Consider the following 26,548-nt stretch of genomic DNA (forward strand, 5'->3'; position numbering starts at 1 on the left):
ATGCTGTCCAGAGCCTTTTTTCATCATGAAAAATGCATGTAAAGCATTTTCCTGGTACTCATATGGACCCGGAACACCATACTTTGAGGTTTTGTATAAAAGAAAATGTCACACACTGCTGCAATAATTTCTGCAGAGAAATCAGCTGGAACACATCCAAACACCACAAAAAAAAAATGACAGCTAATCTCAATAAATACTGCTCTCTCTGCTTCTGCTCTCTCTATTTCTCTCAAAATGTCTGAAATAGTTAATTTATTACTGTTTTTAAGTGCATTCTGGGCATTTTGGAAGGTCTCCTGAGGTTATCTTTAAAAAACGCTTCTAAACGCAAACGCTCATAAACGCGGTATGCAAACGCAGCTAAACAGATGTTTTTTAACCTACGTTTTCCAGCAGTCAGTTTCCATCGTTCAGAAGTGTCCTGTGTACATGGGGCCTTAGGTCCTCTTGAAGGAGGTTGATGTCCTCTGTTTCCTCTGTGTTTTTGTTTTTCCTATAACTTTGGTCACTTTTTTCATTAATAAGTCATTGGGGTTGATTTACTAAAACTGAAGCGTGCAAAATATGGTGCAACTTTTCATGATAGCCAATCAGCTTCTAACTTCAGCTTGTTCAAATTAGGCTTTAAAAAAAAAACAAAAAAACCTGGTAGCTGACTGGTTTCCATGCAGAGCTGCACCAAATCTTGTACTCTTTAGTTTTTGCAAATCTCTCCCATTGTTTTTCCTGCTGATGACAGAAGTTGTAATTTTACCTGCTGACTTGCTTCATTCCAAATTTCTCCTTTCTGTAGTTGTAGCCAAAGTCGCCTATCTTCTCAAACTTCTTTTCTGCTGATCCCTTGATACCACTTAAGATCCCAGTCATGTCTGTGTTGATTGTTTCCCACTAATTACTGTTTTGGCCATTTCATCAGTGGCTTATGGCCTTGCATGTCATCCACTTTATGCTTTGCCTGGGTGCATCTTGGACTGATTGTGCCTGAAACGTCTTCCACATCCTGTAGGGCTGGGGTCTCCAAAGTACAGCCCGTTGGACACATCCAGCCCACTGGGATGTTTTTTTTCTGCCCGGCAGGATGAGTCCTCGGACTCACTGCGGGGTCGGTTTCTGCTCAAGCTATGTTGGTTAGCATGACCTGCACTGCATACTCACCTCTTGCAGTATTCAGGGCAGGTCCTGCAACATGATAAAGCCCACTAACCTGGTGCCTCCCTAGGTTGTTGGTTGCTAGGACCACCAGCTAGGACCTACTGCACCTCCCAGCTCCTGCTCTGCTGTTAGCATCAGTGTTCTTTATTGTTGTAACTTTGCATACAACGTGGCTGTGTAACAGTCGGGAGAAAGCCAGGAAGTGAAGCAGATCTGCACTGAAGCTGGACAGCAATGTAAGTGGGACACAAATGTGCTGGTGGGGGGGGCTCTGATGAGGACACATTTGCAAGGAGAGAGGGAGGTTAATGAGGACAGAATTGTGCGGCGGGGTTCTGATGGGGACACACGTGCAGTGTGGCTCTGATAGGGACACAAATATCATGGGGGGGATCTGAGGGGGAACACCAATTTGCAGGGAGAATATGATGGGGCGATGGGGACACAAATGTGTGGGAGCAGGTCTGATGAGGGCTCTGATGGGGACACATGTGTTGGTGGGGCTCTTATGAGGACACCATTGTGTTGGGGGGCTCTGTTAGGGGCACAAATGTTTAATGTGGGCTTTGATGGGGACACAAATATTTGGGGGGGGGCGATCTCAGGGGGACACTAATTTGTGGGGAAAATCTGGTGGGTGATGGGGACACATGTATGGGAGTGTCACGTACCTGATTGGAGACTGAAATGATGAGGTCAGCCTCACTTCTGTCACTAGCCCTGACCCCACTGGAAGTGGAACAGAGGGTGTCTAGGGACCAGGGGGATAAGAGTGCCAGCAGTTGTTGTTTGCAGCACTTGCAGATGGAGTCCTTAAAAGACTGATGGACCACCGATTCAGAAACAGCAGCGATATGCAGAGCTGGTATGGTAAATCGCCAGCCGTGCAGCAGAGCAAGGCAGGAAGCTGGGATGGGAGACAGGAGCAATGTCATAGGAATAGCCGGGGTCATCAACGGGCGGATAGCGAGGTACTAAATCATAAGAAAGCCAAAGTCAGGCACAAGTACCAAGCAGGAGAGTAATTAAGAGTCAGGTCAGGAACAAGCTGGGTCAGCAACAAGGAAATCACACAGGAACGAGCAGGAAACGGGGAACAGCTGAAGACAGTCAGCATTCGGCACAGGCACCCTTTAATTAGTCCGTCTGGTGCCAATCTTTGCCGTGCGTGACTGCGCATTTCTGTGCGCATGCGCACGTCTATTCGCCAGCCGTCTCGCGGGACCCTACTTGAAACACAAATGTTTGTGGGGGGATCTGAGGGGGAGAAAAATGAGTGGGGGGCTTTGATGAAGACGCAAATATGTGTGTTTGAGGGAAGGGGGGGGCATCACAAGTGTGTGGAGGGGCTCTGCTGGGAAGGACACAATTGTGTGGGGAGACTGATAGGGACTCATTAATAAAGTACTGATTTTTTTCAGCCCGCGTATATGAATAAATTGTGCAATGTGGCCTTCGAAGTGAGAAGTTTGGAGACTCTTGCTATATGATGATGCTGATGCTCTGCAGACTGTGGGTTTTGGCATGCTGCTGAATTTCAGCTGACTGATTTGACCTTCCTCCTAACAGAATCTGATTAATACAGAGTCTTGGGCTGGAGTTTTTCAAGCATTTCTCTCATCCTTAAAAAATAGACCATGTGTTGATATTATTTTAATCCAGCCACTACAGGTCTGAACAGGGTGGATTTGATTTAAATCACAATTTAAATCATGATTTAAATCACTAGTCAGTAAGGCTTGATATAAATCCTAGTTTTCTACATAAAGACTAATTCTTGCAGGTATAACTTTAATATGTAAGTAGATGAAGATTTTTAGAATAACAACTTTTCATATTAGTTTTTTTATCCCCAGTTTAATAGGTTAATCATTCGTATTTGGACAACTTTTCTGTTGTACTTAGGAAGGAGAAAAATAATCATTACCTTAATAATAACAATTTAAATAGATTTATTCAACTGAAACAATAACATTCCAGCATATGTTATTTGCTTAAACAAACATCCATGTTTGGTAACTAATTTGGCTAAACAAAATCTATATATTTTAAGAAACTTAGACTGTCAGCCCCTTCCTCCTCACACTTAGTTTCACTTTCTTCTTGTGCAGATCTATTCCACTCCAAACAATCAGAAAAATATTGTTTCTATTCACTGAATTTCTTGAAACTTAGCACTGAAGGGGTTGATTCTGTATTCATAGGTTTGTAGAAGTTAGGATGAAGGTCTTTTTCTTAACTCTGTTCATGTTATAACATTTTGCTGTGAAGAAGAGGCATGTGATCTCCGCTGAGTCAAATTCAGTTTTGAGAACTGCAAAAGTAAACCAATCATCTGTGATAATATCTTGTAGGCAGAGAAACTGCCCAATAATCTTACAAAAACCTCTGGAAGAGCATGACATTGTGAATGGATTCATGGAATTTATTTACCAAAAAAATTAAACATATACAGCCTTATTCTACATAATTAAAAAACTAATCTTTATTTCATGATGGAATAACCTTTGGATGGTAATATATTTTCCTCAAAAAGCATTTTATTTTAAAAAATCCGATTTAAATAAAAAAAATCCGATTTTTGTTTTTTTGTTTTTTTTTAAAAATCATTGATTTTTATCCACCCTGGGTCTGAAGAACAAGGTCAGTTGTTGATTTCATAAAGAGTATTGCCACTTTCTTGATGCATAATTTTCTTTTATTCTTTCTTTCTTTTTTCTTTCTTGATATATAATTTTTTTTTTTTTTTTTGCACGGCTAAAATGGAAAATTATCACTTTTGATGCTTTGCAATGCCATAGGCTCATTTACAGTGCATTTCAATAGACGTAAATGGAGGCAGTTGCAAAGCGTCAAGGCCTGCCAAATTCTGCAGGCAGCTTTATTTTTGCCTCGCCAAAAAGGGGAGCAATGCTAATGTTGCAGTGTGAACACCTACATCTGCTCACTATTTTAACAATTTTGAGTAGCATTGATAGGCATTGAAAATAGGTGGCTTGGTTGCAGTTTTTTCCTGACTGCCTATGTGAAAAAGCCCTTGCATTGTTCACAATCCCACCAGTCAGTGCCTCACATTGGCAGAACTACCAGGGTCGCGCTTGTACCCTGGCCTTGGTGATCCTCTACCATGGCGGGGGGCCCAAGACGGCCACGTGTCTGGGGCAGTGTTAACAGGCACTTTTCTCCTGTTCATAAACAGTAGAAAGTGCCTGTAAAAAAAAAAAAAAAGTCCTTGTCAACGCTTTGAACTGTGCATGCGCAGTTCCGAAAGCCAATCAGAGGACTGCTGAGCTTGGCCTTGGATCGAGCAACATGATGTGGCATATTTTCACATTCCCCACTGCACCAGTAGAGACCGAGCTTGGCAGTACATTGATCAGCTCAATTCAGAACTGCACATGCGCAGTTCCGAGTTGCCAAACAAGGATATTTTCTAAAAGTGTTTTATTTTTATTTCAGGTACATATATAGCGCTGTCAATTTACACAGCACTTTACATATATATTGTACTTTCATATCAGTCCCTGACCCTCAAGGGGCGTACAATCTAAGATCCCTAACTTCCATTAATACATACACAGACTAGGACCATTTTAAACAGGATCCAATTAACCCACCAGCAAGTCTTTGGAGTGTGGGAGGAAACCGGAGTACCTGGAGGAAGCCCACACAGGCACAGGGAGAACATGCAAACTCCAGGCAGGTGGTGCTGCATGGAGTTTGCATAATCTGAAGAAGTCCACGTGACTTGGTGGGCGAAAAGCTTAACGTCACTCCTGGGTGACGCCAGCACATGCGTAGTTTCTTGGACCGGCAAATTCAAGATGGTAAAGCTAAATTGTATGCACCCACGGCACCTTGTCCGACCCCATCAGCTATTGTGTTAGGCACAGCCGCTCCTCTGCATACTCTGCTTATCCTTCATCTGCCTGACTTTGCTCCAACTGCCTACATATCCTTACAAGCAGGCTCAGCTGTTCCTCTGTATACTCTGCAGCAATATTGATCAGTTCATCACTGTCCACATCAGTGACGGCGCCATATATAACCTGACCAGCAGGACTCTATGCTGTATACCACGTGAAAATACCTATTTGGGTAACATCATTTGATCCATTTAAGGAATGATTGCTTACACCTGAAAACCACTATAAAGGATTACAGAATTCCACTCTCCCTGGATCCATGTTCGTTTGGTGGCAGGTTTGAAGCTAACTTCTTATATCTGTTCAGTTCTATACAAATGCTGGTCTATGAATAGGTTATTGGTGAACATACACTGCTGGAGGAATATGTACAGTATATATTTAAGCTGATACTGTGGGATCAGTGTTTACACTTCATGATCTACAATATGTTGATCTCTCACTGAGATGTGCGTTGTGTGGCTGCTGGAGTGTTCCAAATTTGGCTGCATGAAGTAGTTTATTTGGCAATCAAGCCACCATTTATACCGCCATGATCTCTTTTTGGAACACTATCTCTATATTGCACACATTAGTGTGAAACCCATCTTGAAAATATAAATTGAATCCGGTCCCTATGGGATATATAGTGCTGCACCTAGTTTTATATCTCCATCCAGGTTTATATCATCTGCAGCCTTGAGGTCGTTCCAGAGAACTTACATTTTGTTTCCACACTATTTTTTGGTCATATGTTTTGTTATCATTATCGTGCTTACTATCCATCAACTTTTCATGTGATAACCAGATAACGGTTTACAAATAAGTGGACTATGTTTTAAATTTACTTTATGACCTAGATTTTTATTCTACAGCTTTCTCTGGCACTATTCCTTCTATTCCCAAATCTTACACCCATTTCATCTGGGTTTTCAATAACCCTTTCTTGGTGCTGGGACTATAGCATGCGTGGTGTCACCCCGGACAACCATCACATTCTCTTCTATTTTTCAATTTGGTAGTGGTGAGGCTCTCTTTTTTCATTTATTGTTTTTGTTTTACCATGTGTATTGATTCGTGTTTTTACTGCAATTAAAGATTTATACATTTTTCTTATTACAAGCCGCAGTTTGACCTCTTTTGGACCCGCTTGACTTAGGCATCTTGTGCCTCTGTCATTGTTTTCCCTTTTTTTTTCCCTCAGTCATGTTTGGGTCCTGAGGACACCACATGGCTATCTCCATGCGAGTCGGCATATTTTATATGTATATGGAGGCCAGTATTTAGTTCATTACATAATTTCTGACCCCCCTTTTTCCTAGGTATTCTCACTATAGTCCATAGTTGGCAGTGTCCCGGTTACCCCCCCTTTTTCTGTAGGTGGTGCTGTGGCTGGGATTCGAACCAACGACCCTAGTACTGCCAGGCGGAAGTGCTAACCATTTAGCCACTGTGCTATTGCCAGCTCGCTATACACAATATCTGACCTTGCTTGCCTTCCTGAAAGCCAAAGCCCATAATGGCACTGTGCCCCTTTACATCCTCCTCCAGAGTGACCACTTGGTACTACTGTACTAAGGGGGCACTCTGGAGGATGTTAGGAGGCTCTCTGGAGACACTAAGGGGCCATTCTGGAGGATGTAAGGAGCACTCCGGAGGTACCAAAGGGGTAATAGGGGGGCACTCTGGAGGAGGATGTAAGGAGCACACTGGAGGCACTAAGGGGGCAATAGGAGGGCATTCTAAAGGATGTAAGGGGGCACTCTTGACGTAAACTCTATTTACTTGGTCTCCGTGACTGGACTCTCCGTTTGGTTCGAATCTTGCCTATCTCACCGCACCTTTGTTACTTACAACTCTACTTCCTCCTTTCCTATTCATCTTACTGTCGGGGCTCCTCAAGGCTCTGTCTTTGGACCTCTCCTATTCTCGATCTACACTTCTTCCTTGGGTCAGCTGATAGCTTCCCATGGTTTCCAATACCATTTATATGCTGATGACACACAAGTCTATCTCTCCTCAGCTTACCCCATAAGTTTCCTCACCTACCACCGATTTACTAACAGACATATCACACTGGATCTCACACCACTTCCTAAAACTCAATCTATCCAAAACTGAGCCCATAGTATTTCCTCCCCCACGTGCCTCTTGCCCTGATTTTTCAGTCAGGATCAATAGCGCCACTATCAACCTGTTCTTGCATGCCAGGGTGCCAGGGGTATCCCTGGAATCTGAACTATCCTTTCAGGCCCACATCCAATCCCTGTCCAAATCATGCCGCCTCAACCTCCGCAACATCTCCAGAATACGCCCCTTTTTAACCAATGATACCACAAAGCTTCCAATTCACTCCCTGGTTATCTCTCGCCTCGGCTACTGCAATTCCTTCCTCAATGGCTTACCTTTACATAGGCTATCCCCCCTCCAGTCCATCATGAATACTGCTGCCAGGCTCATCCACCTTACCAACCATTCAGTGTCTGCTACCCCTCTCTGCTAAATCCTTTACTGGCTTCCACTCACCCAACAAATAAAATTCAAAATACTAACCACTTACAAAGCTATCCACAACTCTGCCCTAGCTACATCACCAACCTGGTGTCAAAATATCAACCAAACCGCTCTCTTCCATCCTCCCAAGACCTGCTGCTTTCTAGTTCCGTGTCACCTCCCATGCTTGCCTTCAGGACTTCTCCAGAGCTTCTCCCATCCTATGGAACTCCCTACCCTAATCTGTCTGGTTATCTCCTAATCTATCCACCTTTAGACGATCCCTGAATACCTTTCTCTTTAAAGAAGCCTATCCTGCTTCTAACTAGTAAAATGCCTTTTATTTCCTCCATCAGCTCATCCCCCACAGCTGATACCTTTTTTTATCTCTCAACCCTTCCTCCTAGATTGTAAGTTCTAAAGAGCAAGGCCCTCTGTTTCCTCTTGTACCAAATTGTATTGTAACTGTAATGTCTACCTTCATTTTGTAAAGTGCTGTGCAAACTGTTGGTGCTATATAAATTTTGTATAATAATAATATATCCTCCAGACTACGCAATAATAATAGTAAGGTCGGTTACGGAACTACCAGGGCTGCTAAGGTCACACTTGCGACCTGGCCCTGGCAGTCCGCCACCAGTTAGGGGGCCCACTGCAGAATATGAGAAAGGGGCCAGGGTCAGGAGGGCCCTTCATGGTTTCTTGCATCGGACCCTGAAGGTTCTATTACGCCTCTGATGCCTCACAATATGAGGGTGGCTAGGTGGTAGTAGGAGAATGTATTTCTGTGTGAAGGATGATGGGTGGTAGAGTGAGGTTGTATTTATACAGTATGTGTGAGGAAGGCTGGATGGTAATGAAGGAATGCATAGCTATGTGTTTTTTTTAGAGGTAGATATGACCTGAAAAAGGTATTATGGAAAAAGACAGCCATTATAACACTTTTATATACAGAGATGCTATTTTATTAGCCATACGGAGTGCCATTGTATGTGTGGTACCTGATGAACCTTGAAATTGACAGCTGTATATATTTACCTTATTTTTCTCTTTGCAGATGATCCCACATGTAAACTGGTCACGGGCTGCTTCAGAATAACATGGATGGGGAGGTAAGGTTAAAAGTTATATGAAGTAGATGAAACAAAGCAGGAATTGCTGTTAATAATAGAATCTAGGTAGAATTTTTAGCCAGAAAATCTGAGATACAGTGGCAGTTGGGTACATTGTAGACAAAACAGAAAATTAAACAGTTAAAAAGCATACATGGAACCATAATCTGGTTATATCCTTTGCTTGCTATTTGTAATGCAGATGTATGTGCAAACGCACCCACCAGAAACTACTACTGTCTTTCACAAACGGCACTTTTTGTATGAAAGTGCCATAACTAAAACGTTTATAGCTAGCAATCGCATTCAGGCTGGCCTTGGAAAATGAAATGATTTCCTAAAGTCTTTTATTTTTTTAATGTATTGTGGGTTCAATATTCTTCTTGCTTATAGAGTGGTGAATATGGTTTCTTTGTTATTCTTCACTATCTGGAAAAATGTAGGGAGAACATTTTTTTATCACAAATAAAGATTTATGAAAACCACAAATGTAATACAATATATTGCAGTTTACCAATCCTTAGATGTGATGGTTGCATTATTTTTTTTAGCCTTTTTTCCCCTCTGTATTCACTGGGTCATGTGGTCAGTAACACACCTCCTTTGTTATTGTGCCCCCACTATGAATGAAGATGCACAGGGGGCACTTTTGGACAGCAGCATTTTCAGTCTGGGGGGAGGGAAGTGTTAATGTTTTTCTTTTGGGATAAAGGTTTTTACATGAATAAAAAAACACTGATCATTGTAAGCACTACTGTCAGTGTTTCATGGTTTGTCTTAACACTCTAAACTACTAATTTTGTAGTAGAGTTTGTTCTGTTGCAAAAATAGACTTATTGGCCAGATCACCAGATGAAAATAAAGGAAAGCAAGCAGAAAAAGGAAATTTAATACGGCCACCACATCTAAGAATTGGAAAGCTGCAATACAATAAATGTATGCTTTTTGCTTTAATACTGTTTTAAATTGTGATGCCAGTTTGTGCGGTAATGCCGACTTTGTCTTGGGGATGCTGGGTGGTTATTCCCACGCTAGAAACGAATATGGCTGCAGGGGTGTGCAAATTTGTGAAAAAACTGCTTGTCCAGGGACTAAATAAGTGTCCCAATTTACTTGTCCTTCATGATAATCTACTTGTCCTGATAAAACAACATAAATTTTAACCAAAACTGTATTTAAATATGCCTGAAGTAATGTCTGGGGCTTTTAAAACAAAAGGGGCTTTATGGCGACTTAAACGTTTAATATTTTTAACATTGTGCTGTTTATCTCCTCCTCCCCTCCCTGCCTGTCTGCCTGTCTCCAGCAGCTCACCCAGGGACTAGCAGGGAGGGGAGAGACCTTTGCAGTGTAGTGAGCACCGATTGGCTGCTCATCAGGAAAGGGGAGTGTCTGGCTTATCCTTTATCTCTTTGGCTGCCAGAGCTGTTTTTGCGTTATTTGCATACGTTTCCTAAATGGTTTTAGGCCTGAAGATGACATAAAACCACCAAACATTATATATTTTCTGAAATAAGAGATCCTAGAGAATAAAATAACGGTAGTTCAAATTTTTTATGTTACATGACATTATCACAAAGGTCTAGGTTGCAGCGAGTAAATAGATATCCAACAGGGCAAACCTTAAATCTGCGTGTGCTCGTGAAACAGCAACAAACTTTTGTACCCTATATTTTCTGTAGGCGACACTTTTTTAAAGCTCCTTATAGGTCATCAGTATACTGTACGGAGGAGGTCTGGTGCTAGAATTATTTCTCTCATTCTGGCATGCGCAGCGATATGTATTGTGTATCGCAAAACACGTTTTCATGTGTAGGTGCCCGAGTATGTGCTTTTACATTCGTGCGTGCATACATATGTGGGGGGCCTTGAAAAATTTGGGGGTGTTATATGCTAGGGTGTAACTTCCATTTACGAAAAATTTTTTTTTTTTTAATCACATAGGAGACAAAATGTCCCCTATGTGATGATTTTTGGTGACAGGTCCTCTTTTTTGAGACATGCAGTGTCTAAAAGACCCTGCATGTCTCCCCTGTACTACACTGAATGTAATGCGGTGCACATCACACCGCATTACATTCTTTCCCGGCCTCAATGACCGGGAATCTGTGGAACGGGGATACGGAAGTGATGTCACATCACTTCCAGATCAGGAGAAGAAGGGGAGGGGAAGTGAGCGGATGCGTCTCCTCCCTTCCCTATACCACACCCTGCGGCACCCACCGAACCTGTCTCAGGCCCGCAGATGGGCAAGCGGAGCCCGGGACATATAGCGGGGGGAAAGGCTGGCACTGTGGGCTGTGTGGAAGCAATCGGGTGGCAGCGCTGCTGCCCGAATGCTTCCATCTGACAGGTGAGCCTGCTGCCTGCCTGCAGCAGGGCTAAGGGCAAAAAAAACTACCTGCCCAGAACTACATGTCTTGGGTGATAGGAACTGGACATCCCTGTGGCTGCTAACACACTGTTTTTTATATCCTGCAGGATATAAAGGTTTACAAAAGTATATTTTAGTGTGACACTCATATGCTACTGTGCACCATCCTCAAAGGGTCATAAAAAAGTGGAACCCAAAAACAATTAATAGTATGCTATAGTGCACCTTTCTCCTACTATTTCATTAAGATCAGTATGTGTCAATACCCTTTGAAATAAATCACACTAAAATAATATTGCAATACACCTCCCTCCTAATATACATCCACTTTAAAATTAATTTGTGAAATTATTATTAAAAAGTGACTATATGAAACAATATAAGAAAAAAATTATTTAAAAGAATATCCACTTTGAATGTAGTATACTACAATACACCTCCCTCCTATAAATATGCTTGCAATTTCCTAGAAATGTATTCAGCTTGTTTAAAGACACCTTCTTATGTAAATATTCAAAATACCATCAAACCGTGCAACACAAACATGCAAAATTATTATAAAAGGTCTTTGTGCAGCATAAGAGTCCCCACTAAAATTGCCACTAATGAAGTGTTGATAGTGCATGAACGTCTTCCACAATAAAGTGACCACTCTTGCTCCCCTCTTCAATGACATCACTCACCGAGCATCCTTGACCACCTAAATTAATAAGTAGGTCTCAGTGCACTTGTTCACCAGATGGTTTTTCCTCCAGGGGCCCCCTTTATTAAATAATATAAATCCTCTGTTCTGTGCAGGGCCAGGTGGACATGTAAGAAGAGACCAGGAAGGCAGCAGGGAATAGTGTAATACCGTTTATTAGAAAATACAAACCATAAAAAAATTGCACTTACAGTGTAGTGGGGCTTGTGGATCACAAGTATACAGGCTAACAGTAATTCACTGGAACTCTCCTGCGTTCCACTGACCAGAAGCTGCGAAACTGGAAGTGACATGAGAAGCTTCATAGTCTATTGCTGGTTATTGGGTTCCATTTATTTATGACCCTCTGAGGGAGGTGCACAGTAGCATATGAGCGCAACACCAATATGTACATTTTTTTTTTTTTTGTCTTGAGGATGACTAGCATGAAGAGCAAGTCCCTCACTCTTGGAGTAGAAATGATGGCTACTAAAAGTGGCAACTTTCTGGAATAGTGTTTAATAGCGACTTCTTTCGCAGGTCCAAATGGTGCGTCATTTAAGCCTGCCGGAATTGTAGAGAGATCACATGAACTGATGTTACAAAGAGGAATTAAAAATGTAGATTTTCAGAATGGTATGATGCTTAAGGAAGGGTCATAGGGAAGGTTCTGAAACTTGCATACAGTATTTAATAACCTAAAGCTGGGCTCAGGGGAAAGTAAACCTCTGAAGTTTGTCTGAAGATTTCTTTCTGTGGGTGTTTAGCTATGGATTTGCCTAGGACTGACTCAAGGAAGGGCTTTATCCAGATTGGTTGCCTAAGAATATGAGCACAGAGGGACGGTACCCAGATCCTGCTGTAAAGAAACTTACAAGGTTGCCGATTGGTACTAGACTCTGTGGGCAGTAATAATCTGGGTACCTGGTATCTGGTACTGATGTTGGCAGGGTGTTCTACATGGTCTAGAGGGGTGATCCCCTGAGGGGGAGTCATGTCCCTGGAGGCCCCTTTGGTTAATGCCTGCCATGATGGGTGAAGATTGGGCTCTCTGATTGCCCTGCAGACTGGACTCGTGAGTGTTCCTTTGAGAGAGCTCCTCCTGTGACTGTTCCCTTGCATGTGTTCCATACTGCAGGATCCAGTTGTGTTGTGCTGTTGTAGGAGGGGCAGACTGTGAGCTGCCTGTGTTTGTTACTGTGCCTTCTGTCAGCAGCTTCGTCTCTGCCATAGTGGAGGAAGAGGTGCCCAGCCATCTGGACATACTCACAATGACATAACATTGGCACATGTGCAGTTCCCATTTTGGATTCCCCATGATCTGTAATATGTGGAAAAGCTCCTACACCCAGACATCTTTCCCTTCACAGCACAGCAGCACAGGCAACAGTGTTGGGTCTCCTGACCCAGGGCATCTTCCTGCAAGTATTGTAGCGATGGGGATCGGTAAGCCACTAGGTATTTTTGCTGCGTCCGTGCTATTTCTGTTCTGGGGTGAGGCTTTATATACAGGCAGAGAATCGGGGGGAATAGGGCAGCACAGTGGCTAGCACTTCTGCCTGGCAGCACTAGGGTCATTGTTTCAAATTCCAACCACGGCACTACCTGCATGATGTTTGCATGTTCTCCCTGCGTGGGTTTCCTCCAGGTACTCTGGTTTCCTCCCACCTTTAAAGACTAGTATGTTAATTTGCTCCTGTCTAAATTGTCCCTAGTATGTGTATGGATGAATGTGAGTTGGAGAACTTAGATTGTAAGCTCCTTGAGGGTTAGAGACTAATGTGAATGTATAGTAATTTGTCTATGTAAAGCGCTTTGTAAATAGATGGCACTATAGAAGTACCTGTAATAAATAAAATAAATTACAAAGGGGTGGGCTCCCAGGTCCCTCCTTTTTGGTAGGGAAGACACCCTACATAATTTGCCCTATAATGGCTTCCCTCGTGGTCAGATCAGTTCTGAATCCCTGGCCTTATCTTGTATTTCTACATTTTCAGAGGCACATTTCTTCATTTGCTTTGTGTCTATGGAGGAACTTTCAGCAGCCATCTCAGGCTTGAACTCTCTCAGGGATTCTCACTGGGTTAGAATGCTTGGAACATACATTTGGGAACTCTCCTTCCCCTCCTCCACAGTTGCAAGAAGATGAGGTGTTGCCCTTAGAGGTGGGCTCTTCTAGTGTCCAGGTTCAACACCGAGTTGGACAGATTTATCTTCCAATCCAGGGATTTACAGATGTTTATTATGGATGCCCTGGTGACTCCTTTGGTTTAGTGTTCACTGACCTATGCGTTCTCTCCGTTTTAACTCCTGCCTCACCTGCTCATCAGAATAAAGGCAAAAGGTGTGCTGGTGATTCTTATTGCTTTGGCTTGGCCTCCTGAAGCATGGTACATGTATTTCATCCACCTATTGGCAGATGAGCTGTAGACTCTTCCAGAGTGGTCAGATCTGCTGAATCAAATATTCCATCCCATTTTATGGTCCCTGAGTTTGATGGCATGGTTGTTGAGGCCCCAGTCCTAAGGGACAGGGTTGTTTCTGACTCGTAACCTGCTTAGTTCATAGAATTTGACCAGAAAGGTGTACCATTGCACTTGGAAGACTTCTTTTGTCTGGAGTGAAACTTGATGGTAGACCGTGGGGTGAATTTTGCCTTTTCTCCAGTCTGGTGTGGAGTTATCTATGGCCTTAAGTACTATCAAGGTTCAGATTTTAGCCTTGTTCCAGAGGCCCATTGCATCTAATGTCTTTGTGAAGGCCTTTGTACCATGAGTCACGTGGATTGTTCCACTTGTCCAGTCTCCGGTGTCTCTATGGCACCTCAATTTTTATTTTATCAGTTTTACAGGAGCCCCTGTTTGAACCCATTGGGTATATTCCTTTAGCGTAATGTGCAAGGTGGTCATTTTGTGGTGTTTACTTCAGCTTCTCGGCCTTAGAGTTGGCTGCACTCTTGGAAGGAACTTTTTCTGAATTAGAAGAAACTGTGTGTCCTATACAGTAATGTGCAATTTAAGAAGTAAGGATTTTTGGTTTACCTGTAAAAATCCTTTGCTTGGAGTCCATCACACAGGGATCCCTCTCCTCTTTGTGTTATTCAATGCTTGCTACAAAACCAGGGATGTAGATAAGGGGGTGGGTCAAGGGGGTTCACCGCTGGTATGTTGGACTAGGGCTGGCTCAGGCTGACACAGATTTAAACCGCCCGTGGCCAGTAAGGGGCCCCATGAGAGCTCCTGGCAGAGAGAAGACCTGGAGCCTCTCACAGGGGGCATGCTGACAGCTGGCTGGAGCTGTCAAGACTGCTTTCTACATCGGACAGACAGCACAGTTCCCACCTTGTCTCCCCACCCCTGAATGGAAGGGGAAGGAGGTTGAATCTGCTCCACCCCCACCCATATACCTCTGAGTCCGCACACACTGCAACCCCCGGCGTACAGCCAGTGCTGCTATGCCTGTGATGAGGATTATTCACGCAGCAGCGACTACATCAGGAATCCAGAGAATCAGTCTTGTGAGTAGCAACTGTGACTGTATGTGGTGGGCTGTGGATGCTGCTGAGTTTGGGACCGCCTTCTGCCTACATGACATGGCACATAGGTAAGTCCTTGTCACAGTGCTGGAAGTGAGCACATAAAACTTCACATAACTGTATTTGCATTAGAAAAGGGGTACTGTATTGATAACAGTGCTGGGGGATATCTAGGGTGTATGGAGGGAAACAGTGGTGAGGGGGGATCGTGGGAGAACTTGCATAGTGATAGGTATCAAGGCATAGAGGGGGGGATAATGGGTAGAGGGGTCTCCACAGCGCAGGAGGGAATGGGTAGAGGGATCACAGTGAGGGGGGTATCAGGGTGCATATGTGGGGGGGGCTACAGTACAGGGGTATGGGGGGGGTAAATGCAAAGAGGAATCACAGTGCAGGGTGTATTGGGGAGGAATGGGTAGAGAGGTCACAGTGAGGGGGGTATCGGGGTGCATGTGTAGGGGGGCTACAGTACAGGGGTATTGGGGGGGGGGATAAATGAAGAGGGATCACAGTACAGGGTGTATTGGGGAGGAATGGATAGAGGATTCACAGTTCAGGGGGTATCGGTGAGGATGGGGGGGGGGGGGGGGATGGGGGGAGGAGCTTTGCCTGGGCCCTAGCTTGCAGAATGCAAGGTTTGCATAGGGCATAGTGTAGCTGCTGGTCTGCCGCATGGATGAACTGCTCCTCTCCAGGTCACAAGTGCGTCCCTCTTTCCCTTTTGGCCTTGCCTCAGGAAGTGTCCGCTGACTTACCACTGCTGTGCTGCTGCTGCCGCCATTTTTCTGTTCATACTAGGTACCTCTGAGAGACTGTGTGGCAGCTGGCAATGTTAGTGACTGAGGCTGGGCTGAGTCTTCCTTTGCTGTTGTGTTAGGCCCTGTTCACATGTAGAATTTTTTTTTATCTCATGCTTTCAAAGATAGAGGAAAAATCTTGAGTCTTATAGACCCCAGATGACTACATAAAGAGCTTTTTTGTTAAGGGATGTTTACATTTCTTGTGATAGCAATAAAAGTGTGGAAAAAATAAAGGGACAGTATAAAAATAAAAAAAAATAAAAAAAAAATATATATAAAAAAAATGTAAGCACCTCCGTTGCCCCCTCGTACTCGCATGCAGAGTCGAACACATACGTAGGTCACGCATGCATGTGCGTAAACCGTGTTCGCACCACACGTGAGGTATTGCTGCAAACATTATAGTGACAGCAATAATTTTAGCTCTAGACCTCCTTTGTAACACTAAACTGGGAACTTGTAAAAGTTTTTAAAGCGCCACCTATGGAGTTTTTTTAGGTATCGTAGTTTGTTGCCATTCCATGACATGTTAGGAATCTTATTTACTGAGCGTAACATAATTTTTTTACATTTTACCAAAAATTGGGATATAGTGTTTTTTGCATTAAAATTCATTAAAGTGTATTTAAAAAAAAAACAAAACAAAAAAACCTGTATTCTGAAAACTGCTGTGCAAACACTGTGTGACATTAAAACGACCACCATTTCATTCTCTAGGGCCTCTGCTAATATATATATCTATTGTACAGCGCTGAGCAAACCCTTTGGCGCTATATAAACTCGTAGTAATAATAATAATAATATGTGTGTGTGTGTGTGTGTATATATGTGTGTGTGTGTATATATATGTGTGTGTATATATATGTGTATATGTTTGGGGCTCTAAGTTATTTTTAGAAAAAAATACTGATTTCTACATGTAGGAGAGACATGTCAGAACAGGCCTGCTCTTCAAATGGTTAATGACATTGACTGAGGTTGGGCTGAGTTTTCCACTGCTGTTGCGTTACTGGCAGTCCAGCCTGGCACTGGCAGCCATGCTGTGGTGCTCACTGGGTTCTGACTCAGCTGTGAGTACCACAGCATAACTGCTAGAGCCAGGCAGGACTGATTAAGCCTCCATTCACACTATGACCTGCATATGAATCGCACAGGAACCACACCACATTGTTGTTCAATTCACATGCAATTCAGGGTGGTGCAATTTGGGCCTATTCATTTTGCAAGGGCTCAAATTGCACAAAAGTCGTGCATGCACTGATTTTGGAACAGCACTGCAGCCAGTTTGCAATCGTTGCAATGGTTGTTTTGTATCATACTATCCAGTGCAGGCAAATGCACTGCATTTATGGCCTGTGTTTGGAGTGTCCTTAAGATTGCACTAACACCCACTGCATATAGTTTTTCCTTTTTTCAATCTTTATGAATTTGGCGCAATTTATTTTATTTAAAAATACTTTTTCTTAGTACCTGCTGCTGAACCTCCCAGAACAAAATAATATCTATGGCCCTGTACAAAACTGAGGCTCTGCTGGAAGGGGTTATGCCTGGAAGGGGAAGCTTGCCCTTTTTTTTTTCCTCCCCTCTTTGGCCAGTGTCCATCCACCTGTAGGTGGCAGCATAACCCAAGTATACCTGAACAAGAATAAACCCTGTGTCCTTATGATGTACTCCAAGAAAAGGATTTTATAGGTAAACTAAAAATCTTAAATACCTGTTCCCTAGACCTAAACAACTATTTAACCCTTTCCCTGGATTTAAACTTCAGATGGCTTATTTTCTTGCTCCCCTCAATTGACACCTCAGTGGAACTAAGTTACTCCCAGCCTTTTGCTAGCTGTATTTTAATATACAATAACACATACATTAAACCTTGTGAATTGGCCTTTATAGACAGCCTCAGAAATTAATAAAATACAAAATCTGGTAAATTCAGTTGATTATTGTGGTAATGCCTTTTGCGAGTTCGAAAACTGATTATACGTCACTTAAAGCAGATAAGTTGTGGTAATGAAAATACCACATGCATTATATTATGCTTTCATGATTTAAATCGGCATTAACCCAAAAACAAAGCTGAAAGAATATATTGCAGCTTAGCGATCCTTGAATGTGATGGCTGCATTCATTTGTTTTTCTGACGCTTTTTTCCTTTTCACCTGGTGATGTATCCAGTAACACACCTCCTGTCATAAAGTGATTGTAAACCCTTACAGATACCCAGTGAAGCAACTGGCCTCAGATGATGCACAGAGGGGAAACCAATCCTCCTACATAAGTTGTACTCGTTTATTTGCAGACATTTGTCCTCTACAGCCTTGTAAAACGCAGAGATAAAAAGGATTTTTCAGACTCACAAAGCATGGGTTATACATTGCACAAGAGCTCTTATAGCTGATTGGAGGGAAGGGACACACCCCCTTCACACAGCGCACAGGAACAGAGCTGAGGCTTTCAACCACAGGTTGTGTACTGGAGATCCCTCTCCTGTTACCTTCTTGGCTCTTAGTGTCAGGAAAGCTTGTCAGAAGTGACTCTGGCTGAATAACAGGAATGAGATAGCCGAGAGAAATGATGTCAGTGCTTTGGAGAGAGACAAGTACACACTTAAAAATATGTTCTTTGTTCAGATTTCATGTCTGAGGTTTACAACTTTAAGTTGGTCATAGATGGATCAAAATTCAGCCAGTGCAACAGGGACCGTCTGAATTTCAATCCATCTATGGCTGGTTCTGTTCAAGCAGCTGATCTGTTGATCAACTGCTCACAAACAGGCTTGCTGGAAAACATTTTTTTTTGATCAATACAGCAACCAATAGGCTGCAGTGCTGATCAGTGTATTCTGACAGTCCAGCTGACTTCTCCACTGTCAGAATACAATGACACAATTGGTAGGATTCCCCCATCCACCTTGATTGTGTGGATGCGGGAATCGGTGCGGAGCCAGAAGTGGTTAGCTTTAGGGTGTCTCCACTGCACTGGAGGACCAAAGGAGACACATTGGGATAGTAGCACTGTCAGTCCAGCGTGAAGGGTTGTTTTAGGTTTACTAGCAAATTTAGATGGACTTGGCTAACAAAATAAAGCTGAAATCCATTTTAAAGTGATACTAAAGTCTTTTTTATTTTCTTAAAAATAACCATGTTATACCTACCTGCTGTGTACAGTGGTTTTGCATAGAGCAGCCTGAATCCTCCTCTTTTCGGGTTCCCCGTCGGTGCTCCAGGCCCCTCCCTCCTGTCGGGTTTCCCCATAGCAAACAGCTTCCTATGGGGGCACCTAAGCAGGCGTGCTCCTGAGCCACGGCTCTGCATGTCCATTCACACATAGAACTGTGGCTTGGCCCCACCCCCTCCATCTCCTGATTGGCTGACTGGCTGTGATTGACAAGAATGGCTCCCTCTGCTGCGTCAGCCAATCAACAGTGAGTCTCTGGAGAACCGAAGTTTTCATGGACATCACTGGATCAAGAGGGGGGGCTCAGTTAAGTGTTGGGGAGCTAAGGGGCCGCTACACACAAGGTTTTTTACCTTCATGCATAGAATGCATGAAGGTAAAAAAAAAAAAAACCCTGAGACTTTAAGCAATTACAGTGACCATTTTTTTATCTTTTTGGAATAAAGGTTTTGCATAAATGATAAAAGCTGATCATTGTAAGCACCCATGTCAGTGTTAAATAGTTTGTCTTAAGCCTTTTACTGCCCTATTTGCTAGAAAACTTTGTTAAATGAAGTTAAAAACTAGAAAAGCTACAATTTCTGGGGAAATTGTGTGAAGTGTTCTTGCCTCCACCAGTAGTCTACAACTGGAGTGGGCGAAGTAACTGGGTGGAGTGGCTTGTCACTCTGCTGCCTGCTCACACACCTGGGTTCCTATTGCAACTCACTCTACAGCAAGGGCAGAGAAGAGCGGTTAAAAACAAACTGCTCGAACTTGCTCACTTCACTGGCGGTTGCCATTTTCAAACGGTTGTAATTTAAAAATTATAAATACTACACGAAAGCTTTATATTGTGAGAATCACAAGACCCAGACCTACATTTTGATGCATAGTATGTCTCTGAAATATTAAAAATGAAGGCACAGTCGCAGTTTAGAATTTGCCCTTCAAATTTGAGGTGGCTAGAGTGGAGTTTCAATGAATGTCAATGGGCGGCGTGAGTTGCAAACAAATGGTCATATTGTGAAAACTATCAGGACTATGGCTTAGCTGTGGACATTTTTAGTGGCAGCAGGGATAGCTGAACGTTTTGATATAAGAATTGTGTAGGTGGGCTTGAAAATGAGGGAGTGATGGCAGTTTAGAAATCATGTCCTGATTTTTTCAGCTCACACTCTAGCTTTTGTCAGCTCCCACTCTAGTTTTGAACATTCCGCCATTCATTTCTATGGGACCAATTTCACCACAAAAACGCTGATATTTCGTGAACCATTCGGCGAAACGTTCCACAAAGTAATAGCACACCAATCGGGAACAATCCGCATGTTTCCGTATATTACTGTCTATGTAGTGTAAAAACTGTGGGAGGAGTTAGGGTGGTAAATTTGGCTATAATAATAAGAATATATATGTGAGATAACAGTAAGGGGTCTTGCCATGCAGGAACACTTAATAAGACTTACTGACCAGATCACCAGGTTGAAAATAAAGGAACAAAGCCTAAAAAGAAAACTAATGCTGCCATCACATATAAGAATTGGTAAGCTGAAATCTATTCCTTTTTTGTTTTTGGGTTTAATACCGCTTTAACCTCCAGTTTAACAGCAATATTACCATACTTACTTTTCTTGCATGTTGTCTTGCAGAACCAACAATATCCTGCACATATACCGTACCAAACTGTACCTCTTCCAGCTATACTACCTTCATAAATATAACCATATAAGAAAATAAAAATGATGTGCATATCAACCAGAATAAAGTGTACTGTATTTGTCAGTTCTAAGATCTCATACTGCTTATTAGGGGTTGGTACACTTTAGTACTTCCTCACTGAGTAAGATAGATTGTGGTACGTCAGCAAAGTGCACCTTTGCTTGATTTGTGGACTTACAGTATGAGATGCATCTGCTGTCATTATCTGAACTCCCTGTCACTTTCCAGTAAGAACACTTTTGATCTTTTGTGTTTGTAGGAATTTATCACCGTACGTGTCCAGGATCCTAGACTGCAGAATGAAGGGTCATGGACGTCCTATGTGGATTATAAAATATTCCTTCACGTGAGTAAGAGATTTGCAACTGCCAGGCCTCCATATTTTAGCACGGAGCCAGTCCTGAGATATTTAGTTCCAAAAATGGAGAATACAGATGGTCTTCATATTTATAGTAATTCAAAGTCTGTTTTTTACAAGCGGTTTTGTCTTTTCGTAGACCAACAGCAAAGCTTTCACTGCCAAGACATCCTGTGTGAGAAGACGTTACAGGGAGTTTGACTGGTTAAAGAAACAGCTGCAGAAAAATGCTGGCCTAGTGTGAGTAGCTTGACTCTAATTTATTCCTTTATATATGTGGACATATGGGAGCTGCAAGATGTCTACCCTAATGAGCTACATTCTAAAATCTGTTTCTGGTACTAACATTATGTAAACATTGTTTAAAATGGTTGTAAACCTCAGACATCAAATATAAACAAAGCATATCCCTCCTATAGTGTGTAGTTGTCTCAATCCAGGACACTAAGGGGTTTATTTACTAAAGCTGGAGAGTCCAAAATCAGACTCCCTTCTGCATAGAAACCAATCAGCTTCTAACCTCAGCTTGTTCAATGAAGCTTTGGCAATGAAACCTGGAAGCTGATTGGTTTCTATGCAGAAGGGAGTCTGATTTTGGACTCTCCAGCTTTAGTAAATAAACCCCTAAGCGTCATTTCTGTCTGCTGCCTCGTTCCTCTGCTATAAGCATGAGTCACTTCTGACAAATTTTCCTGACACCAAGAGAAAAATGGTGATAGGGGAGGGAGCTCCAGCAGATTGACAGCTTCATCTGTTCCTGTGGGCTACATTATTATTATTATTATACAGTATTTATAAAGCGCCAATAGTTCACTCAGCGCTGTACATTACAAAGGGGGACAGAACATGTGACAGAACAATACCAATGCAATGCAAAACATGAGGGGATCGAGGGCCCTGCTCTTTGGAGCTTACAATCTAGGGACATGAAAGAGGATGTGTCCCTCCCCCCCAATCAGCTCTCAGAGCTCTCCTCACTAAGTGTAACTTCAGCTCCCTGCCCCCAACTTCAAGGACAAGATATTTGCTTGCTGCCTAATATGTCCCACCACATTTTAGATGCCATAGTAACAAGATAATCAGATAATCAATGTTATTCACTTAGTGGTCATAAAGTTATGGCTGATTGGTGTAGGCTATATTTGGTTGAAGATACATATGCCCTGCCATGCTCAGCACTACAGAATCTGCATGTGAAGATGAAAGTTTAGTCCCAAGTGACAGTGAAAGTACCATTTAGACAGCTTATCTGATGATGCGAGTCCGAGTACCAGCAGCCTGTTAAAGAGTACTAGTACCAGCATGGGTTGGCATTACATTAGCTGCTGCAGGGCAAAACACTGCTCAACCTATGGATACACTTCAGTGATTCTGGCATAAACATATACAGTAGATGGGACTAATTTTAATTCCGTTGTTTTTTTTTTCAAGGTGTTTGTAAGTGGTGAGCTCTTTCTGTCACTCTTTTTCTAGCGTAGCACCGCACATCTTCCCTTGTGAACAACTGGGTGGCAACACACCTTGCAGAAATGAAAATAGTTCTGGGTCATCCTGAACATGGGCTTAGTCCAAAAGCCCAGAATTTCTAACTGCTCGGCCTCTAGCTTCATCCATTCCACTCCTTGTTCTTTTTCAGCATTAAGACTCTGGGAGTAGTTTAAAGCAGTGCTCTGTTTTTTACACTTCAGCAGCAGTTCAGTTTCCCGCAAGTGGTGACCCCAGACATGATCATTCTACAAATCACACCTAATGCTTTTGAAAGGCTGTGCCCAGTGGCAAAGCGCCATTGCCCGGTCGCAAGTGTGACATTTGTGACCCTGGTAGTTCCACCACTGGTGTCGGTAGTTTTTTTTTTTAATTCTTGTTATTTAAATTTTTTTCTTTTTTTCTAAACATTTTTTTAAATATTTTTATTTTCACAATTTTTTTAGGAGCCCTGTTGTAATGCTTTGGTGAGATATCAGGGGTTTAACTGCTTTCCCACTGCCCTATTGTAGAACTACTGCTACAGGGCAGAAGGGCTGTGCAAAATCAAGTGTGTGTGTGTGTGTGTGTATATATATATATATATATATATATATATATGTATATGATTTGCATTTTCAGGTAGGGAGCATGCGTGCTGCCCTACCTGTGCCACCATTGACGCCTAGGAATGTTGATCATCGGATCCCGGCCGGAGATTCCGCGCTGGCACCCAGCGATCATCGGGGAAAGCTGACAGGGGAGAGACCTGTGTGTTTACACACAGGTCTCTCTTGCCAGCAAGGACATGCTGCTTTTGTATTTCTGTGCACAGCAGAGAAATACAAAGCAGCATGTCTCAAAAGTAAAACACGCAGCACATAATGTAAAACGCACACAGTTAACCCTTTGATTGTCCCAGATGTTAACCCCTTCCTGCCCAGTGTCAGTGCTTTTTATTAGCATTAATCACTGTATTAGTGTCATTGGGATGTCAGTGGCAGTTAGTCAGTTCCCACCCAGTGTCAGAATGGCCACCACAGTCCCGCTTTAAGTTGCTGGACGCCGCCATTACTAGTATAAAAAAAGAATAAAATTCCAGTATATATACACCATCATTTTGTAGACGCTGTAACTTGCACGTAAACCAATTAATTTACACGTATTGGGAATTTTTTTTTTAGCAAAGACGTAGCAGAATACATTTTGGCCTAATTTTATGAAGAAATGTAAAAAAAAACATTTTTTTACTGGGTATGTTTTAGAGCAAAAATTCAAAAATAGTTTTTTGGTTTTTTTTTTCAGAATTGTCTGTCTTTTTTTGTTTATAGCGCAAAAAAATAAAAAACGCAGAGGTGATCAAATACCACCGAAAGAAAGCTTTATTTGTGCAGGGAAAAAAGGACATAAATGTAATTTTTGTACAGCGTTACTTTAATTGTCACTTAAATTAACACAGCGCTGTAACACAAACAATGGCCTGGTCAGGAAGCGGGGTAAATCCTCTGGAGGGCAAGTGGTTAAATAGACCTCTGATGTTCCACCTTTGGGATAGAGAAAGGAGATTGAAGACACAGCCCTCAATCTCCTTCTCTGCAGCCTCAGCTGCACAGAATGAATGGATAGGAATAGCTCTGTACAGAGCTTCCCGTTCATTCACAAACTGAAGCATAGTAAACACTGTTTGCTATGCTGCAGATCTGAATGGACAGAGTCGGAGATCAGTAGTGATCGCTGACTCCCTATTCAGAAAAGGAAGGGGCTGGTAAATTACACATTTACCGGACCCTTCCCTGCTCTCCATCCTGAAAGATCCACTGCAGCGGCCGGCAGAAGAGGGGAGGTGGGAACCCGGCAGAGCTGCAGGGGGCCAGGAAAGAGCATGGAGGGGGGCGGTTGGCTGGCACAGAGCATGGGGGGGTGGTGGTCAGAGAGCATGGGTGAGGGGGGGGGAATGCAGAAAGATGCTGTATAGGAGGAGCAACAGGGGCAGCTGCAGAAGGAGGAACCGATCTCTCCATTTTCCTCCAGCAGCCGCAGAATGCTTGCTTCTCTTGTCCCTCCCACAGGCATTCAGCGACTACAGTTTAAAAGTGAATACTTGTGAGCTACTGTGAATGAGGTGTTCAATATAGTATTAGTAATATTAGTAATAATAAGCTACCTAAATATTGTGCTGGGTGCGCTGACACTTTCACAAACTCACTTGATTGTGTATCTATTAATCAATTATATATACTTATAATGCCGCGCTCCTACTATAAATACTTAATCACATAGTGTATGTCACTCATATAAATAAATAAACTAATAAATAATAATTAAAATTAATTAATGTGACATATAAATAAATATATATAAATCAAACCATTATTGTGCTATATGCCATTAGTGCTCAATCAATAATACCAATTCAATAATAAATGTGCAAATGTAATTCATAAAGTGCATAAATCAATTAAACAGTCTTTTTTATAAATTTTGTGCAATGTGCAGGTGAACTCCTTAATCCCTCTTTCCAGGTGCCGTGTAGTCTCAATATGCGCTCACCTTAATATTTGCCCAAATAAATTTAGGCAAATAAACTTTTAGTCCTTCCAGGACTGTGGGATAATGCTCCTATATATAGTATTCCAGATGGAAGTGAAGTCCTGCTCAGATCCTCCTATGATCTCCTCTTACTCCATACAAGTAGCCACTCATGGATAGACATTTGGAAAAATGTGTGAGAATCTCCTATTTCCCCTCCTGGGGACACCTCCTCCTCATATCCACCTTTCCTCAGTGTTGGATATATAAATCAAAAGGAGAAAAGAAAGACCATGGTGCCTTATCCTTTTATGTAAGAGTAGTTTATTGCTACCAAATGCAGTGATACAGCAGTTTATGGCACTTATCTGGTACAGGTATGCAAAGCTTGTAATTCACTCTGCCTTTCTGTCTGCCTCTGCTGGAATCGCCGAGCCTCTCCGATGCAACGTCGTGATGTCAGAGCCCCTCCCCTACGCGTTGCGTCACAGGGTCACGTGACTTCATCAGGGGGATAATGATAATGATTCAGCGACTGCTGGAGGAAAATTAAGCGATTGGTTCCTCTGTATGCAGCTGCCCTCGCTGCTCCTCCTATTCTGGCATGCAGGGGGGGCTGCATGGACCCCCTGCAGCATGGGGCCGGTACGCTCCTGATATGGAGTAAAGTTTTACAGTAAAATTTTACAGATTGTGCAAAAGCACAGCACGGTTCACGTTTGCCTTCAAAATATATGAAGGGCCCAGAAAATAGAGGAATAAACAGCAAACTTGTACAGCAGTTGATGCACCTTCTAATCTGCAAGGGTTGCCACATGTATGTGAATAACTACTAAACTGGGGTGCAGCTTTTTAGATTTTTGCATGCTGAAAAACACAAGAGCATATGGGAGGGCTTAAAATATCAAGTCTAGACCTACTAGCAAGGCGAAAACCTTATTCTCCACCAGTTGCCCCACCAAACCTTGCCCAGGTCCGCCTCCAACCCCACCCCCTTAAAGCTTATGAAATTACATTTTTCTTTAGAATAAAGAGTCCAAAATATAAAAAAACAGCAGTTATAACATAGCTTTATTATGTCAATTTAAACATAACAGCAAAAGCTTAATAGAATTGTCCCCATCAGCGTCCCCCTTTGCATCAGGTGTCCCCCTTTGCATCAGGTGTCCCCCTTTGCATCAGGTGTCCCCCTTTGCATCAGGTGTCCCCCTTTGCATCAGGTGTCCCCCTTTGCATCAGGTGTCCCCATCAGCGTCCCCCTTTTGC

At 42.7% G+C, this 26,548-nt stretch overlaps 1 protein-coding gene across 3 annotated transcripts in view; it reads left to right on the forward strand.

The window, feature by feature from the left end:
* Positions 1 to 26,548, forward strand: part of SNX11 (sorting nexin 11) — a 67,430-nt gene that overhangs the window by 11,751 nt on the left and 29,131 nt on the right. For all 3 annotated transcript variants that reach the window (XM_089674343.1, XM_089674342.1, XM_089674344.1), the window contains exons 2-4: positions 8,611 to 8,665; positions 21,191 to 21,277; positions 21,429 to 21,529. In XM_089674343.1, the coding sequence (XP_089530469.1) occupies positions 8,654 to 8,665; positions 21,191 to 21,277; positions 21,429 to 21,529 (200 nt within the window). In that variant the 5' untranslated portion in view covers positions 8,611 to 8,653. The remainder of the gene's footprint in view (positions 1 to 8,610; positions 8,666 to 21,190; positions 21,278 to 21,428; positions 21,530 to 26,548) is intronic.

This window comes from Staurois parvus, unplaced genomic scaffold, assembly GCF_062004578.1.
Source record: "Staurois parvus isolate SC_StPar_1 unplaced genomic scaffold, SC_StPar_1.0 ptg000151l, whole genome shotgun sequence".
Lineage (NCBI taxonomy): Eukaryota > Metazoa > Chordata > Amphibia > Anura > Ranidae > Staurois > Staurois parvus.